We start from the raw sequence: 18,081 nt of genomic DNA on the forward strand, positions 1-18,081 counted from the left end.
TAAAGGAACTGGCCTCACTGTTCTATTGCTTTGTGAGGGGAGTGTTTCTCCTATTTAGAGGCGTTTCTACCATTTTTTAGGGTATTCTGTCACTGACCCCAAATTACAGTTATTCTCCTTTATTGTACAAATCGTTTGTTTCTTCACATCAGCTCTTCTTGCAAAAAAAGCCTCTCAGGGGCCTTCAGTGTATTTCCTGATGGCGCTTTAAAAAAGGCTTTTATTTTGTAATCTCTGTGGCAGAGGGCTGTGTGTTGTGTTGAGCTTGACCGGAGTGTGTTACCGTCTGTGCCAGTTGTGTGTTTGGAGGAGGACGCGCAGCAGAGTCATCATGGCCCCGCTGGGACTCAAAGCCATCGTTGGAGAAAGTAAGAACTCTTTAAAAGACATGTATGATAGTTTTTGTGCCAAGTAAACATTCCATCTGCTGATTTTATTGTTATTTTTAAAGCAATGTCAAACAAAGACACTGGGACTTCTACAAACCCAACCTTTAATCAGACATACAAGAGCATTTTTCAATAACTTTCCTTTATTTTCAGCCCTAACTTTGTAAATTTTTCTGGTTTTAATCAAGCTTTGGTGATGCCTTTACTCTTAAACGCTGTGCGCAAAAGACGCACGCAGCCGATCCACGCTGTTCTCCAAACGGTCGTTTGACCTGGTTTCAGTGTGATTTTGATGGATGTGATCAATGTGAGGTTTCATGGTGAGGTTATTTCACACTCTGAGGTGATTTAAATGCTTTATTGAACCGTTATGTCCGTTTGTGTGTGGTTTATCAGAGCCTGCAGTCCTGGTTTGCCTGTGCGTAAATCTGCTCACTAATCTTCTGTCTGTGCGGATTAAGCGCATTGACATCATCCTCAGAGGAAGAGGAGCAGAGCAGAGAGACAAGTGTTTGTTTTTGACTCGGTGTCATCATCCTAACATGGGCGGACATCACTGGGTGTGATGTAGTCATTTTTAACCGTGTAAATGTGCCTCAGTGGTGTTTGGTTTGGGAAAGCTCTCACGCATCTCGTGTGCGAAATGAAAGACTGAAATCAGCGTTGCGTCTCTAAAGTTGACCTCTGGGGGGGAAAATGAGAAAAGACGCTTTTCTCCATGTCTTTTCATGAATTTTACAAGTAAACTTGACGCTTTGGCGACAAAAATGATCCATAGAGTAGGACTGGATGTTGCACTTTACTGTGAGGTACACAAAAATGAGCACAGCTAGGAAACGAATGAGCAAAGACGGACAGAGAACAAGACTGTAATACTCAAGTAAAAGTACAGTTAATTTATTAAATTGGTCTTTAGAAGTACAGGTTGTGGTCTATTAGTCTTCTCAAGTAAAAAAGAAGTGTAACTCAAAGTACTGAGCACGGACTATTTTTGATATCTATATATATCTATAATCTTTTATGTTAAAAAACAAGAGAATATAAGTATTTCTCTGAATAAGGCACATTTTGTCCATAAATCACTGGTTGAGTCCCATTTCTAACTCTTACCCCTAACCTTTGCTCTGAAGGGTCTCCTTGCCTCTTGAATGAAGAGTATTGGTGAAGTGTTCCCCTAAAAAGTGGAATGATCCTTTAAGTTCCTTTTCATACAGAGGACCATAATGTATTGACAACACATAAATGACAGTAAGATTGTTTTCATAAATACCAAATCTCACTGTTGATTTTCAAGGCATTCTGGGAGATTTCCCAAAATACTCAGTTTGGAATGTGCGTCTTGAAAATCTCTTGCTGTTTTTCAAAGCCAAGAAAGGATCCTTAGGTAAAAGTGGCCCCATAGATTATGATTAGATTATACAATTCTTTACAGGATTATATTGTATCATGAATATGATCATATTATTAGGATTAAATGATGACATGATAGCATATTAGACCAAGGGTGTCAAACTCAAGGCCAGGGGGCCAAATCCAGCCCATGGAACAACTATATCCGGCCCGCAAGATCATATCATTTTTGTATCATAACTGACATACCAGTATGAGGTCTGCAGATTTCCTCCAGTATAATAGTGTAAACTTTAACTTGGTTATTTAAAAAATCCTTTTTAAGCCATAAAAAAGAGTAAGAAAGATTTCCTAAAAAGTGTTTTTATTCAATATTTTCAATTTTTTATCTGAAAATTACGACTCAAACTTATGATTTTGACTCTTCATTTCATACTTTGACCTTTTCAACTCACAATTTGGACTTTATATGTAACATTTTTATCTTTAAGATTCGCGATTTTAAAATCTAAGTCATATTTTGACCTTCTAAACTCCTTTCTGTGGCTTTTTAATCCGAAATTTTGACTTTTGACACATTATGTCATTTTTTTCTCATATTTTGACATTTTAAATGAATAAATTTTACTTTTTATATCAGATTTTGACCTTTTACACTCCCATTTTAAAATTTAAGTAATATTTTTAACTTTTTAAGTCATCAATTTTAATTCTCGCTCATATTTTGACATTTTCAACTAATTTTGGCTTTTTGATCCCATATTTTGACCTATTAAACCCACAATTTAAAATTTTAAGTAATATTTTGACTTTTAGACAAATTGTTTCAAACTTGATCTCATATTTTGACACTTATGATTTTAACTTTTTACTCATATATTTGCTCTCGTAAGACATTCTTTTTCTATTTTTAATCTGGTTTTCTGAGTTTTTGAACTAATAAATTGGAATATCATCTCAGATTTGAGCCTTTAAATGTATCATTTTTACTTTTTTGAATTTCCAAATGATTTATCATCAGTGCTGTTTTTTTTCATATTTTATAACTGGTGAAAATGAGGTTGACAGTTATGATTAAATGTTGACCCTGTTAGGTTCTCAGGCTAGACCTAAATCCAGAATCAGGCCCCTGCTGTGATCGAGTTTGACACCTCTGAATTAGACAGTGCTAGGTAAAAGTTGTACTAGTGTTTGTTAATATCCCTCCCATCTTGACCTCTGCTACTGCCACGCATACGGGCGCGGCCATTCCTATGACGTACTCACGCACACTCGCAAGCCTGTCCCAAGTGTGTTCTAGAGCTGCCGGGGGGGGGGGCTCTGGCCACGCCTCTGAGGGACCTGACTTGGGAGGATCCTTCCTACAGCGGAAGGATCCTGGACTTTGAGAAACAGCTTCTGTTTCTGGACCATGTAGCCCTGGAGCTTCACCTTAACCCGATATTCAACAAGAAAAAGAAAACCCTCAAGATGTGAACATGTGGGTAGGGCTAAATGGAAAAGGGAACTGGGATTGAGCTTTTCAATCAATCAATCAAGCTTAAAGGTGACATATTTTACCCTTTAAAGACAAGTTTATATTGTTCTCAGCGGTCTCCAAAACATGCCTGTGAAGTTTGTCGCTGAAAAACACTCTAGTATTGGATTTTTGTACGTCTAAATCCCCTCTGTTCTTGCCCTTCTCAGAATGAGCTGTTTCTGTGTCTGTGGCTTTAAATGTGAATGAGCTGTCTGACTCTGCCCCTGACCACACCCTCCTCAGGAAATGGATGCAGCACTCCTGATGTTACAGACACTTTTATCCAAAGTTTAGGACCTGACTGGGATTTGAAACCATCAATCTCCCAGGCCGTAGTCAGCAGGGTAACCTGAGCTATCCAGTATCTCAGCTGGCAGCTGAGAGGATCAGCAGAGGAAGGTGGAACTTCCCTCAAAGTTGGGGAGAGCCAACCAAACCTAGGGCAAGGTGCTTACTCCCCATGTGAGGTCACTAGGGTAAAATCTGAGAATGGCTTGTTTCAGCACACATTTTCTGAAAGGTGGAGAAAGACAGGGGGACAGGGAATGGATTTTTCTGGTATTTGAGGGGGTTGTGGACAGGCCAGGGGCTCATATTTCTGTTAGAAAAGCCTGGAAAAGGGATTTTTGCATGTGTCCCCTTTAAGTTATACAGCTGCAAGTCATAACTGATGCTATCTTGAGACACCTTACAAAGAGGGCAGGTCTAGACTGTACTTCTACATAGTTAAAAAAAATTCCAACTTAAAAAATGTTGAGTGAAGAAATTATGAATTACTGAGGGCACTTTTGATAACTGAACTATTTGATACAACATATCATGCTGAGTTTCTTAAATTATATAGGATACAAACCAAGTGAACATACTTAAGGTGAGCCAACTGGTAGCAATGCTTGCCAAGAAGTATTATCACAATGCTTTGAAAACCTGTTTATTTCATTTTAAATGATGCCACATTTACGAGGAACATGTATTTGTGGGATGAGCAGCAGAGCTGAGTATTTGGGTTGCACCCATGACGAAATTTTCCAGATCTTCTCTGCCAATGCCAAACAATTCATTCTGCCATTGACTGGTGTTGTTTGGTGGATTGGATGATTTAAGTCTGAAGAATCAAGATATATGGGCAATTTAACGATTTATTTATTTAAAAGGAACCTGACATGATCAAACAAATTCATCTAACTGGATAGATATTTATATCTCTCATATTTAAATTGGACAAAGAAACTCAGTAGATATCTGCATTTTTAATAATTTTAAGCTCATGAACTCACCAGGAGGCTGCCATGTTTTGGTCCGCTCTGGTAGTGTGTAACGCCATTTGGACCTCCTCAGCTGTCCCTTCAAACTGGCAGCATGTTTTGCTGCCTGCTTGCTCATGTCCGCTACGACACCATCACAGCTTTCATACCAGGTGTAAGTTTGGCTGTGTCTCCCTGCTGTCAAAGCCCTTTTCTTCTTCAAAAGTTTTGCCTTGATAACCCTCCCTACATGTGACTTCATTCAGTGTAAAGTGGAAGTGTGCCAGGGGCTTTTCAAATTAAAAGCATTATTTACAAATGAAGGGAGTCTCTTTGGAGAAATGCTTAAGCAGACTTTTACTTTGAAAAGCATAAACTGGAAATGTTTTTGTACTGTGTCGATCTTTACCTACAGCATAATGTACCATGCTTCAAAAACAGCTTATGTTTAGATAGCATGTTCATGCAGGGTTCCCTTTAACAAACAAGAGCCTCAGTAGGTAGTGGAAGAACCAAACACAGCAACAACAGCCTGGCTCCTCCTCCTCACACTGGACACTAGCCTGGCCACACACTGCTGTGGGATGGCATCCCATTCTTCAACCAGAGTTTGTCACAAGTCAGCCAATGTGGTTGTGTCTGTCACTCTGGCATAAACAGCAAACCCAAGTTGATCCCACAAGTTTTCAATAGGGTTGATGGTCTTGGAGGATAGAATTTGGTGCCAGGCTGTGGAGATATGGGATTGCCCATGGTTGCGGAACCTTATCTCGATATATATATCTGTGCATTGAGGTTGCCAATCAGGCACCTGATTGTAGACACCTGGGGGTACCAGTTGGGAAGGAGGTGGGGGAGAAGAGTAGAGAGAGAGAAAAGGGGGATACACGGTAAATTAGCTTGAGCTCATATAGCACTTTTGGTAGTCAAAGAGTTTCTATACTCCAGGTCACACAGATTTTTACATAGTAAAGACAATTAAATAAAAACATGTAAATGAGATTAAGTGACTCCACAAATATTCACCTCCTTTAAAGTGACTGACCTAATTCAACACCAGTGGTGCTAATAGTCTCACACTTAGTGATGTAGGGGCCACCTGAGTGCAGAGAATGTGTCTCAAGTGATTGTCAGTCACTGGTTATTTAATATTCATTGCTATTATTACACCATGAAGATAAAAGAACACTCCAAGCAGTTTAGAGAACTGTGATTGAAAAATATAGGTAAAAGGATGGATACAAAAGAATTTCCAAGGTATTGAACATCCCCCAGAGTTTAGTTAAATCCATCATCAAGGAATGAAAAGAATATGTCATGTGTAATTCTGTCTAGATAAGGCTGTCCTCACAAACTGAAGGAGGAAGGAGACTAGTGCGAGAGGCCACCAAGACACCTATGACTACTCTGGAGGAGTTACATTCTTCATCAGCTGAAAGCCACTGTTGAAGAAAACTCAGAATAAATCTGGACTAGAGTTCACCAAAAAGCATGTGGGAGACTCCATGGTCAAGTGGAAGAAAGTTATTTGGTTTGATGAGACCAAAATTAAGCTTTTTGGCCATCAGACAAGACATTATGTTTTGTGCACACCAAAGACCATCTTCACTATGAAGCACGGTGGTGGCAGCATCATGCTGTGGGATGCTTTTCAGCAATCAGCCCTGGAAGGCTTGTAAAGGTAGAGGGCACAATAAAAATCATGGAGGACAATCTTATTCAGTCTGCAAGAGAATTACGGCTTGCGATAAGATTTATTCTCCAGCAAGATGATGACCTGAAGCATACAGCCAAAGCTACACAGAAGTGGTTCAAAGACAACAAGGGGAATGTTCTGGAGTGGCCAAGTCAAAGCCCAGACCTCAATCCAACAAAGAATTTGTAGCTGAACTTGAGATTGCCTGATCCCTGTGCAGCCTGACAGCCTGAGCAGTTTAGCAAAGAAGAGTGAAGTCAAATTTCAGGGTCCAGATGTTTAAGCTTGATTGAGACCTACCCACACAGACTCAGCACTGGGATTGCAGCCATAGGTGCATGTCCTAACACTGACTTGAAGGGGTGAATATTTATGCAGTTACTTATTTTACATTACATATTTTTAATTCTGATTGAATTGACATTATTTTTGTAGACATCTGTGATCACCTTTACATTAAAGAGGTTTTTTAAAAAATGGTCAAAAAGCCAAAATATATATTGACCATGACTGATTTATAAATCAATAAAAGCACAAAACATCCAAAGAGGGGAATACTTTTTATTGGCACTGTAACAGGCTACTAGCATTTGCAAAAAAGAAAATGGGAACAGCCATGCCCATGGATCATTGAAATACTGGCATGAGCAAAAATGATGGTAGTGGTGAAAAAAGTATAAACTAGAAAAGCACTCGGAGAGCGCAGACCTCTGCCATTAGCCCTATCTCCCAATAGTACAGAATCCTTTAGAAAATTCCTGGATCCAGACAGTGATCCAGATCACTCCCAAAATCTAATCAGTTCTTCCTTATGCCATTTCTGACATTTCCTGAAAATGTCATCAAAATCTGTCCATGACTTTTTGAGTTATGTTGCTACCAAACTAACTAACTAACTGAATAACAAACTAACAAACCCTGCCGATCACATAACCTGCTTGGCGGAGGTAAAAAACAGAGTAATTTTTGACAAGTCAGATCATACTTAAGGATTTAAAAAAATATATAATGATAATACTAATAGATGTAAGACTGATAAGGTGTAGTAGTTGGGCCCAGGTGGGTCAACACCAGGCAGTTGTCCACCAAAGATCCAGAAGGATCTGGAAGGCATGGGAAAATGTAGCGAAGTACTACACTTACACAAAAGGGTCTTTAAGTAAAGCAAAAACATTGACTTAAAAAAAATACCCAGAATACAGTACAAGTATGCTAAAAAGCTACTCAATTACAGTAACTTGCAACTAAGATATGAACTGCTAATCAACCAGGAAATGAATGAGTATGAAACTGCTTTTTAACCATGCAGGGTGCTTGATCATTGAGGGACTGATTGGTAACAAACCACTGGTTAACATTTGACTAACTGTTAATTAACAACCGTTTTATCAGCTACATAACTGTAAACCAGGAAATGAATGAATAACAAACTTCTTGTATACAGTGTTAATTTTGGCAGCCAATTTTAATTTTAGTCTTAGTTTTAGTCTTTAAAGAGGGGGTACTTTTCCGATTTTAAAACGTAGATATAAAGTCACAATATTTCACGTATGCAAATTTTCAAACCACAAGATAAACGTATGTGGCAGAAATCTTGATATTAGAGTGTACACTGATGAAAACACTTTGTTGGGAATCTCTCCGAGATTCTCCCAAGACGAGATTTCGATGGAGCAAACTGATGAGGTCATCTGCAGTTTTTATGACGCTCAAATTTTCCAGAGATCAGGAAACAGTTCCACTCTGTATGACTTTGAAATAAATGTATATAAGGCGGGTAAATACTGGTTGACATTGGCTTTACTATTCATAACCAGGAGTTAGATCAGTCTGAGACTCCCAGCTACTTTTTTATCCTTTACCTGCACCATCACACATGACAAGGATGTGGTTGTTTTCTTTGAGGTTTCCTTCATTCAGAGAGGAAATTTAATCAGGTTGGTGCTTAGGTCAGCATAAAATATTGCCTTTAATAAGATGCACAGTCTGTTACATTATTTAACGCAAATTTTAAGAATCTGTGCAGGATGCGGAGGGGTTTGTGGGTGCAGGTGGGAGTGGATTGCATGTACAAAATGAAACTTCACTGCAGTGACAGACCAGCTAAAGGAAGCCAGCTCACTGGGTGGACCATTTGGTATGAAACAATAATGTTAAAACATCAAGCCTCAGTGCATTCTGTACCTATGGTGGAGTGGTGAAGAGAAAAAAACTGTCCGGCCACTGTGGTAAATGTTAAGACAATAAACGTCCTCGAGCTCAGACAGATGTAAACACAGCTAAAAACATGATGACTAACAGCACACTGCACAGACTTGTGATTAGGATTCAGCTGATGGTGATGAGGTGTACACGGGAGTCATCCTCCAGGAAACCAGATTAGACCTAATGATGGTGAACCTGATCGCTGTGAGCGAGCAGGGTCACATCAGGGCACAAGATGGTGAGTCTGTTACATAAGAGCAATAAAAAGTGCTCTGACAGACACATGGGTGTGATATCGTCCTAACTTTTATATAAACTTGACCATACTTCCCAGTTTGACTGTTTTTAAGCTCCTTGTCGACAGATATCTATAAACACGGATATATTCCCGTTTTAAACAGTTGAAAGACAATGCAGCATGTGTTCAACACTGATTTGTCTTTATATATGTCAGTCGGTGTGTGTCGATGTTTTAACCAGGAGTGTCCTGATCCCACCAATAAAAGCATGTTTTACTTGATCAGAGATCAGTGATTCAATCTGATCAGTCCAGACGATCATTTACGTCAGCTGTCGTAAACGGAGCATAATATGAGGCAGGCCGTAAACATACGAGTGAGACAACAGAGCAGCTGTAGCAACATTAGCAGTTCTGTACAAGTGAGCATGAGCTTGAGGTCATGATGGCCAGATATTCTCCCTCAGGATTTTCAGGTAGAGAGCAGAATTATGGCAAGTTGTCCAGGGTCTGAAGTAGCAAAGCAGCCCCAGACCATCACACCGTCACCACCATGTTTGACTGATGGTATATTCTTTTTTTATCAAATGCTGTGATAGTTTTACGCCAGATGTAACGGGCCGCACACCTTCCAAAAAGTTCAGCTTTTGTCTGATCAGTCTACGGAAAATTGTCCCAAAAGTCTTGGGGATCATCAGGATGTCTTTTTTTGGTGAAATGTGAGATGAGCCTGTGTGTTCTTTTTTCTCAGCAGTGGTTTTGGCCCTGGAACTCTCCCATGGATGCCATTTCTTATTGTTGAATCATGAACACTGACCTTAACTAAGTCCAGTGAGGCCTGCAGGTCTTTAGATGTTGTTCTGGGTCTTTTATGACCTCCTGGATGACTTGTCAATGTGCTCTTGGAGTCATTTTTTTTGCTTGTTTTGTTGATATAATGATTTATTATCTGGAGTCTGCATTGTGCTTTGCACATTTTTCTGGCTGTTTGGATCAGTCTGTTTCTAATGGATTGACAGCAGCTGGCAAGAAAAAAAAGTGTTTCTTGAGTGTAGCAGAGCAGAGTCACTTCTGGGAGATGGACTGGAGCGTGTGCAGTGGAACTGCAAAGACTGACTTGGAAGGGAGCGATTTGCTCCACAGTGCACTTCAGGAGCCGATCGAGACAAAGGTGGAGTTTGTGGAAATTGGAGGTGAGAAGTGCTCTGAGACTGAGGTTCTGAGTGCTGCCAGGGCCAAAAGTGCTAGCTGTGCACACAGGCCTTTTTGTTCGAATTTGCTCATTTTTTTCCAGTCTATAAACAGAAGTAAAGTAGTCCTGTTGTATAAAACCACACAAGAACGGAGGCTGTTTAAAGCTGCAGCTATGTAGTCTGCCTATAACTAGGGCTGGGCAATTAATCGAAATTTAGATTTAATCACAATCAAATCACAGAAGGTTCATGGTTCTTTGACCTGAAATGTGTTTCAAACTACCAGTTTTATTCATTTTTGCAGGCAAAGATGTTTTGCTCTACAAGTGCAAACATTCAAGTGTCCATTTTTTTCTGCAATAATCTGCAAAAAATCCTACTTCCCTTGTTCATTTCTTCAAAATTGTTCAGCCTTATTGTGTTCAGTGTAGCACAAATATTGTAGATTGGAGCTTTTCAAGATGGATTTGCCTGATGACAGACATGGAGTCTGGCAAATCCATCTTGAAAAGCTCCAATCTACAATATTTGTGCTACACTGATATTGTAGATTGGAGCTTTTCAAGATGGATTTGCCTGATGACAGACATGGAGTCTGGCAAATCCACCTGCTTTGCAAGGTAAACAGTGAACATGATGGAAGAGTACTTCCTGATCCAGTGTACATCTTTCAGTTTTTCTTCTTTGTTGTGGTTGGTCCACCCTGGGTGACATAAACATTCAAGATTAAAGTCTGTGAAAGACAGGAGAGAAAACTGCAGTGGGTGAAGAACATCTAGCTGTACAAAAAATACTCAAACTGTTGTCTTGAGGTGGATTTAAAATGAGTTTTAAAGTGTAGGAAAGTGTCCACAGTGTAGTTTAAGTAAAAAAAAGTTAAGATAACCCATCAGAAATGTACGAGTATAATTGAGTTGATTTACCTTAAAATATCTAAGTACTTGCCACTAAACAAATACTGTATTAGTGACTTAAATTTTTATGTAATCAGTTACCTCTAATGTTTTGAGTTTTATGAACTCATCTGGATTGTTGAGTAAATTATAAATCTAAGTCCTATTAAAAAATGTTTTTCCACTAATTATCAACTTCAGCGTAAACAGTTTCAACAAATATTTGGAGACTGTTTAATTTTTTCGGGTTTGCGGTTTACGACTGACTGAGAAACATGGGTAATACTTTATTTAGGTGGGCTCTAGTGGTGGGTGATACTGCAAAATTTAAAATCAATTGGATACCAAGTAAATACAGGACCAGTATCACCGATACTGATACTTGATACTGAAACTTTTAACTTTAAAAGCAGCAATAAAAATAATTATTAACTTGATATAAATAAGGCTAATAACAACTCGAAAACATAATGTATCACTTATTTATCAATCTTAATAAATTGAACTAATTTCTTTCCAAGTTATCTTTAACTGTTAACTAAGTATTCAGGGTAAAATATATTTCAAAGCAGGATTTTAACTTAATTTTTATATTTTTTTGATTATAATGGACTTGTTTTTATCTATTTTGTAGGCCCCACTGTCCCTAACATTTAGATTGTTTAAATTTGTGAATTACTCAGTAGTATTCAGTGTATGGTTTTAGAAATTGCTGCAGAGAACAATCTACATTTTTTGAAAGAAACAGTCAAATTATTGGTGAAAAACTAGTAAACAGCAATGAAGAGGAACAGATTTAGAAGTAAGCTCTCAAAGTAAATTAAAATAAATCGCACATCAATCAGAGTCAGATACAGAACTTCTTTCTTTTCTGGTTTTTATTACTAACGGTACTAGCTGTGGCTTTGACTCAATGAAAAATGCCATCAATGTCTTTAGTTGGAAAGTGAGCAGTGAAGTTTAGACATGAATAACATCCTCTTCTTGTATTAGTTTTCTTATAACTTTAAGATATTATGTTGTTAGACACTGGAAATGCTGACTCACCTTTGTATTTTTGTGGAGAGTTATTCAACAAAGCTGAAGCAGTTTATTTCTGCCATTCTCTCCAGTTTGATTGTTATGTGGAAATAAATGTATTGGCACAAGAAGATTCAGAAACTTCACGGAGACAAGAAGACTGGGTTCTCTCTGAAGAATTCTACTTGCAGCTGAGGTCATTGACAAATGCACAGGCCAAAGACAAAGAATGCACACACTGATAGTCATTTATACACTTGACGCCTGATCCAGAGGAGTCACCCCATGTGACCACTTCAGTTCCATAAAAGTAAATTCCTTGACCACTATTTCTGGTAGGCTGCCAACTAAGCCAAACTTACCTTTGTTACATCATTCCAAAATAAAACACACATTTTCTCACTAACATTGATAAAGACGTGAGGACTATGAATAACCATTTATGTGCTGATGCCTTGAGTGTGTATGTGCCTGTTTGCTCCATCTGATGGGTCGCCAAAGTCACGTGACATGGAAAGCAGTGCAGCAGCGGACTTCTGGCACAACAGACACACGAGAATGACTGCAAACTAACGGATGAGGTGCATGGTTAGACATTTTATCAAAGTACTCTTTTAATATCGATACTTTTAAGAAGTACTTCACACCAAATGAGTACTTTGAAAATATCGATATATAATATTGACACTTTTGTATCGATACACCCACCGCTAATCTGCAGGAGCATCCTGGTGCACACTACTCTTTATCTACGCTCTTCTTCTGTCTATCTGCAGGAGCATCCTGGTGTACACTACTCTTTATCTATGCTCTTCTTCTGTCTATCTGCAGGAGCATCCCTGTGTCGTTTATCCCCTCTTAAAGCTGCTTGTTTGATGGCGTCCCATTCTCTCACATTCACGTCCACTTAATCCTGTTGAATAATTGGATAAACGCGACCATTCACCATGTTTACATCAATGACTGTCATCACTCTCCTCAGGCAGCAGAGAAACATCCAATAACATACTACTGTGTGTTTTGTTATAATACATATAAAATATTCATAAATCTGAGAAAGATAAGAGATGTATTCCTAGTTTTCCATCTATTCAGTCACAATTACTGTCATCAGCATGTCATTATGACCCTGTAGCCCCAGAGAACTGAGCAAAAACGCCTGTAGAGTGGGTGAAATGTCTCTGTGGCTTCCGTGGAAACATCCTGTTGACTGGTTTTGTAGGTTAAGAGCTTGTCTTTGTTGATCCATGTGTGTGTGAATGATGCAGCTCCCCTGTGATGTCACATCCGCTGACACAGAAATGTCCCAGAAATAGCGTTGGGGAGTGGTGGATGGGGTAAGAGGATTGGGAGCAGATTAGAGCCAGTGATTGCAGAGGCCCCGCCCCCCTCCCACACCGTGTGCCTTCATGTTGAATCTCACAGCACAGACACTTTAAACCTCCCAGGAGGGAAACTGGGACGCTGATCATCAACACAAGGCACCAGAAGTTGTGACAATATTGTTTTATTCTCACATACAGTGTAGGGAATTTAATTTGCTTCCAGGGCCCATCAAGTTTGCTCCTGTATCTCTGCTGCTCATCTTCATTTTTTACCCCATCCAACATGACTAACATGAGACTATGTGCATCTTTGATCACTATATAAGGCTGTTTCTGTCAGGACTCAGCGTTCAATTGTGAACTTTATAAGTAAGAAGGTGATTAGATTTTATCAAACAGCTCGGAGATTCTCCACAAATATGTTTCTTAGGAGTTGACTCAGGACTAGTCATCCCAAAACCCTCTGCGCTCCGTGCCTCACTGCTTTTCCATGGAATATTTCTCTACCGATAACAGGAAGACTGATGAAGGAGGAAACTCTGAGATGTCTCATTCAGGAGATTCCTCATGTTGGGTTGTTGTTGGACATTCAGGAGATAAGATTGATTATTTACTTTATATCACAGGTGTCAAACTCAAGGCTCGGGGACCAAATCCGGCCCGTGGAACAGTTAAATCTGGCCCGCAAGATGATCTCATATTTCTGTTATAACTGGCCCATCAGTATGAGGTCTGCTGTATAAAAATGTGATTTTATCCTTAATGATTTAGGATATTCTTGTTAACTCACAAAATCTGAAAAAGTAAGGAGTAAAAATATTTAGATAAGAAGTCAGGAATGTGGGAAAAGAAATTAATTTGTGTTTTAATTTCACATTTTCAATTTAGCATCTCAAAATCAGGACTCAGACTTAAGATTTTGACTTTTAATATCATACTTTGAGCATTTCAACTCATAATTTTGACTTCTCATTTAATATTTTGTGCTTTAAGATTATAATTCAGATTTTTAAGTGATATTTTGACCTTTTTAACCAATTATTTTGAATTTTACCTCATATTTTAAACTCTAAACTTTGACTTCATAATCCCATAGTTTGACCTTTTAGACTCACAATCTAAAATTTTGAATCATATTTTGACTTTAAATTTCATAATTAAAAATTTTATTTCAAATTTTGATCTTTGAAACTGACTATTTTGACTTACTTTCTAATATATATTTGTCATTAAAAAACATTATTTTTCAATTTCAGTTTCATGTTTTGACCTTTTTGAACTAACAAATTTACTTTTCTCAGATTGTGAGCCTTTAAACTCATCTTTTTAACTCTTTAAATGTCAAAATTAGTTATCATTATGCTAAGTTTTTTTTTCTTTTTCATATTTTATTACTGGTGAAACAAGGTTGACACTTTATGGGTAAAAAGGTGACCCTGTGCCCTCAGGTTTGTCCTGAATCCATAATCTGGCCCCTGCTGTGATTGAGTTTGACAACCCTGCTTTATATTTTTGGCACAGCCTTGTTAAAGGGATTCAAATAAAGCTGTGCATATGTGATAGTGCACTCTGTGGTTCAAGAACAAAAAAGTGTAAAACTGCATATGTAGCAACATTTTGCAATTATATCATGAAACACAAAATATACTAAAGAATCATTTAGCTCAAGGCACACCATCTTCATACGCAGGCCAAATCATATCTTTAGTTGTAGCATGGTTGAGGTACAATGCACATGAAACATGCCTCACTCCACTATCCGGGAACAGCTGAATTACATAAACAAATGCTAAAATTGACATTTTTGCAGCCTAAATTTTAGCTATACCAGCCTTATTCACAGGTAATGATTCTGCTGTAGCCAATCCAAACTTTTTTGTACCTGTTTATAGTCATTTTTACACTTGATTCTCCACAATGCATGCATACTTAAAAAGGCACAGAGAGAAAGTACACACAATTTACAGCTGAAAAAAGTCTAGCTAAGAGGTTGTCTGATTTTTGAATGTGTTGATACTGTATGATATTGTGAGTGCAAACAAATGTAAAAGTACCTTTGGTTGTGGTGTTCTTTTAATCAGACGTACAAATTCCCATATCAATGTGCCTTGCCACACCTTTTAAAGTTGTAGTGAACACTTTAACTTTTTTTTTCAGCAGAACGCTGAGGTATCTGACTGAATTATGAAAAAGCAAATCAATGCAGGTGTTATTTCTGACATTTGTACCAAACTGATAAAAATCTGCATTGTACGGCTTTTAATTAGCTCAAACAGATCTGCTTTGAAAAATCTTTTTTGAAAAGGCAGGGCTGATGTGACGTAGAAACCTACCATTGGTGGGTACAAACTCCATATAAAAGGTAGAATGTTACCACCTCTAACTGGCTTTACCCTTCAGAGACCACTCCCATCCTATCCTGCCTGCACCTGCACTACTACGGCTCTAAGAGCTACGGCTTTAGTAATGCTGGTGCTGGAACCAATGTCTCAAACAGGTAATGCTCAGGACCACCACAGTCCGCCACCACTCCACAGTCTGCTTCAGGGGGACTCTGTAGCAGGGACCTCTAAAGATCGCTCTGAGACAGCAGTGCTGCGGGATTGTGTGTCACTCTCTGGCAAGGGGTCGTCACTGTCACTCCCGCCTCATCTGGAAGACCCTGTCCTTTTCCCCTTCCTCCTCTCAGAAACAAACTGCTCACTTTCTTTGCATTTTTTGAACTACTGAAGTGGGCAGAGTTAGCTTTGAGCTGGGGGTTCACTTACACTTTGAGACTGCTTTAGATCAATATAAGCTACATTCATTTCCAATACTCATTTAGAGGGTACTTAATATTGTGAGGTGGCTCTCCCAAACCGAAACCTCTAAATTTCATTTCAAATGACTAATACTGTCACAATTCTTGCGAATTATCTGTTGCATTTTTCATAAATACTCTAAAAGAATGTTTCATGAAAATATGACATTAGCTGAATATTTTTTCAAGAAATAGATTCCTTATGTAGATTCAAACAGAATCACAAAGGATTTTGAGATGATTTTTAATTTTCTCATAAAACTTTTGTTTCTTTCTTTTGTTTGAAAGACAAAAAAAACAGGAAACTGAAAATACATCAGATTTAAGTGGAAAAAAAATCATTGAAATGTGAACCTGGAGTGTTTGCAATATGCCCACATAAAAAAAAAAATCAGGGAATAAACTATTTTTTCCTCTCAGGAAATTTCCAACTCACTTTTGATTGTCAAAACCTTTCAGCCTGTGTTCAAATGAATACAGCTCAAAAACAAGATATTTAATGTTCAAACTAGATAAACTTTATTATAACCCTGCAAAGACTTCATGTCTGTAATCAGGCAAATCTGACTTGAAAACTTCCAATCAGTAATGTTGATGCCGACCCAAACACAGTTTTGATTTGAGGAGAACAAGGCAGTAGCTATGAGTGGGGGTTAGTTGTGCTGTGAGCTGATAGCAATGGCTACCACTTCAATGTAGCAGTTAGCTCGGATGTAGCTCTAGTATAGCAGCAAGAGCCACAATGGAAGCTTGTCATAACCGAAAAGATGTTTTCGCTATTCTGCCAACCTGCTCTTGTGATTGTCAGGGGGTTTTAATGTAGTGATTAGCTTGGATGTAACTGTAGAAAAGTGTCTGTTTAATCAGACTTTGACCACACTATCTAGTCAACCAAGAGCAAGGAGCAACTGTAAGCTCTTCTTGGCAGAGTAGAGTCTTCCGATCTGCCTTGGCATAAGTTTTATCCATATCACGCTCCACTGTTCATTGATGGGGCAGCTTTTCCCTGTGCAGCTAACTGTTCCTGGAGGTGTGCATGTCTACTACCTCATTTTTTGTCGTCGCTCCGTTTGGCCTGCCATGAATGTGCCAGGCAGAACATTTGCCAATAACCTCTGAGGATTTTTTTTTTTTTTTTTTTTTTTTAGAGTTGTGTCCTTCCAAATGCTCTCTAAGGGAGCTTTCCTAGATGAGCAAATCACAACAATCCTAAGCATGGTGCTAAATGTCTACAGCCCGCACTACCATTAAAAGATTCTAGAGAAATCTCTGCATGTGAGGAGGAAAACTGGAAAGCTACACTGAATTCTTGATAACTTTGATCCCCTCAGATGGTACTAGGGTGACCAGATGTCCCACTTTGTGTGGAATAGTACTGCATTTTCATTACTTTTCAAAAATCCAGCTGATTGAGACGCTGTCCTGGATTGTGATTGACAAGCTTCAGTTTTCAAGAGTGTTTCTAAATCTGGCATTCATCAGATGGGTGTGTGGAGAAAGCAGTGAGGGCTGTCTGTCATCAGGGGGCGTGTGGGCTATGGTATCATGTCAGTCAAACAAGTTAGGGCCGCCAGTGTTGCTGGTGTTCTGCCCAGTCCATTGATCATGTCTGTTAAAACCCAAACAAGATGCAAACACAAACTGGGAAAGTTGCATTGAAGTAAAATATATATTTAAGTTTTTATTTGCAGTGTCTGTTGTTTGCTACTGAGTCAACCAGACAGCAAAGCATAAAAATGACATGAGTTAAGGGGCAGAATAGAATAGTTGATTTTTAAAAGTTATTTTAGCCTACCTAGATGTATTGGTATCTCACATTGTCCGACACAAATGTAGTCTTCGTCCCACGTCTGGTGAGTTGGGATCTGGTCACCCTAGATGGTGCTGCATTGGAACCATCATCATTTTGTGATGGATATTACAACGTGGACTCAGGAACACTTCGGAAAACCATTGTCAGTTAACACGGTACAATACTGCATCTACAAATGTATGTCAAGGCTCTACCATGGGAAGACAAAGCCATATATCAACAACATCCAGAAGCCCACTTCTCTGGGCCCAAGCTCATCTGAGATGCACTGACCTGAAGGGGAAATTGGGCTGTTATCTGATGAGCCCATATTTTGAAGTGGATGTGGAGTCCTCTGGGCTAAAGAGGAGAATCCAGATGGGTAACACAAAGTTCAAAAGCCAGTATCAGTGATGG

At 38.8% G+C, this 18,081-nt stretch overlaps 1 protein-coding gene across 1 annotated transcript in view; it reads left to right on the forward strand.

The window, feature by feature from the left end:
* Window positions 1–319: 319 nt before the first annotated feature.
* stxbp1b (syntaxin binding protein 1b) overlaps window positions 320–18,081 on the forward strand; it is a 46,612-nt gene continuing 28,850 nt past the window's right edge. The window contains exon 1 of the mRNA XM_041787932.1: window positions 320–368. Within this exon, the coding sequence (XP_041643866.1) occupies window positions 332–368 (37 nt within the window). The 5' untranslated portion in view covers window positions 320–331. The remainder of the gene's footprint in view (window positions 369–18,081) is intronic.

The sequence above is a fragment of the Cheilinus undulatus genome, linkage group 5 (assembly GCF_018320785.1).
Source record: "Cheilinus undulatus linkage group 5, ASM1832078v1, whole genome shotgun sequence".
Taxonomy (NCBI): Eukaryota; Metazoa; Chordata; class Actinopteri; order Labriformes; family Labridae; genus Cheilinus; species Cheilinus undulatus.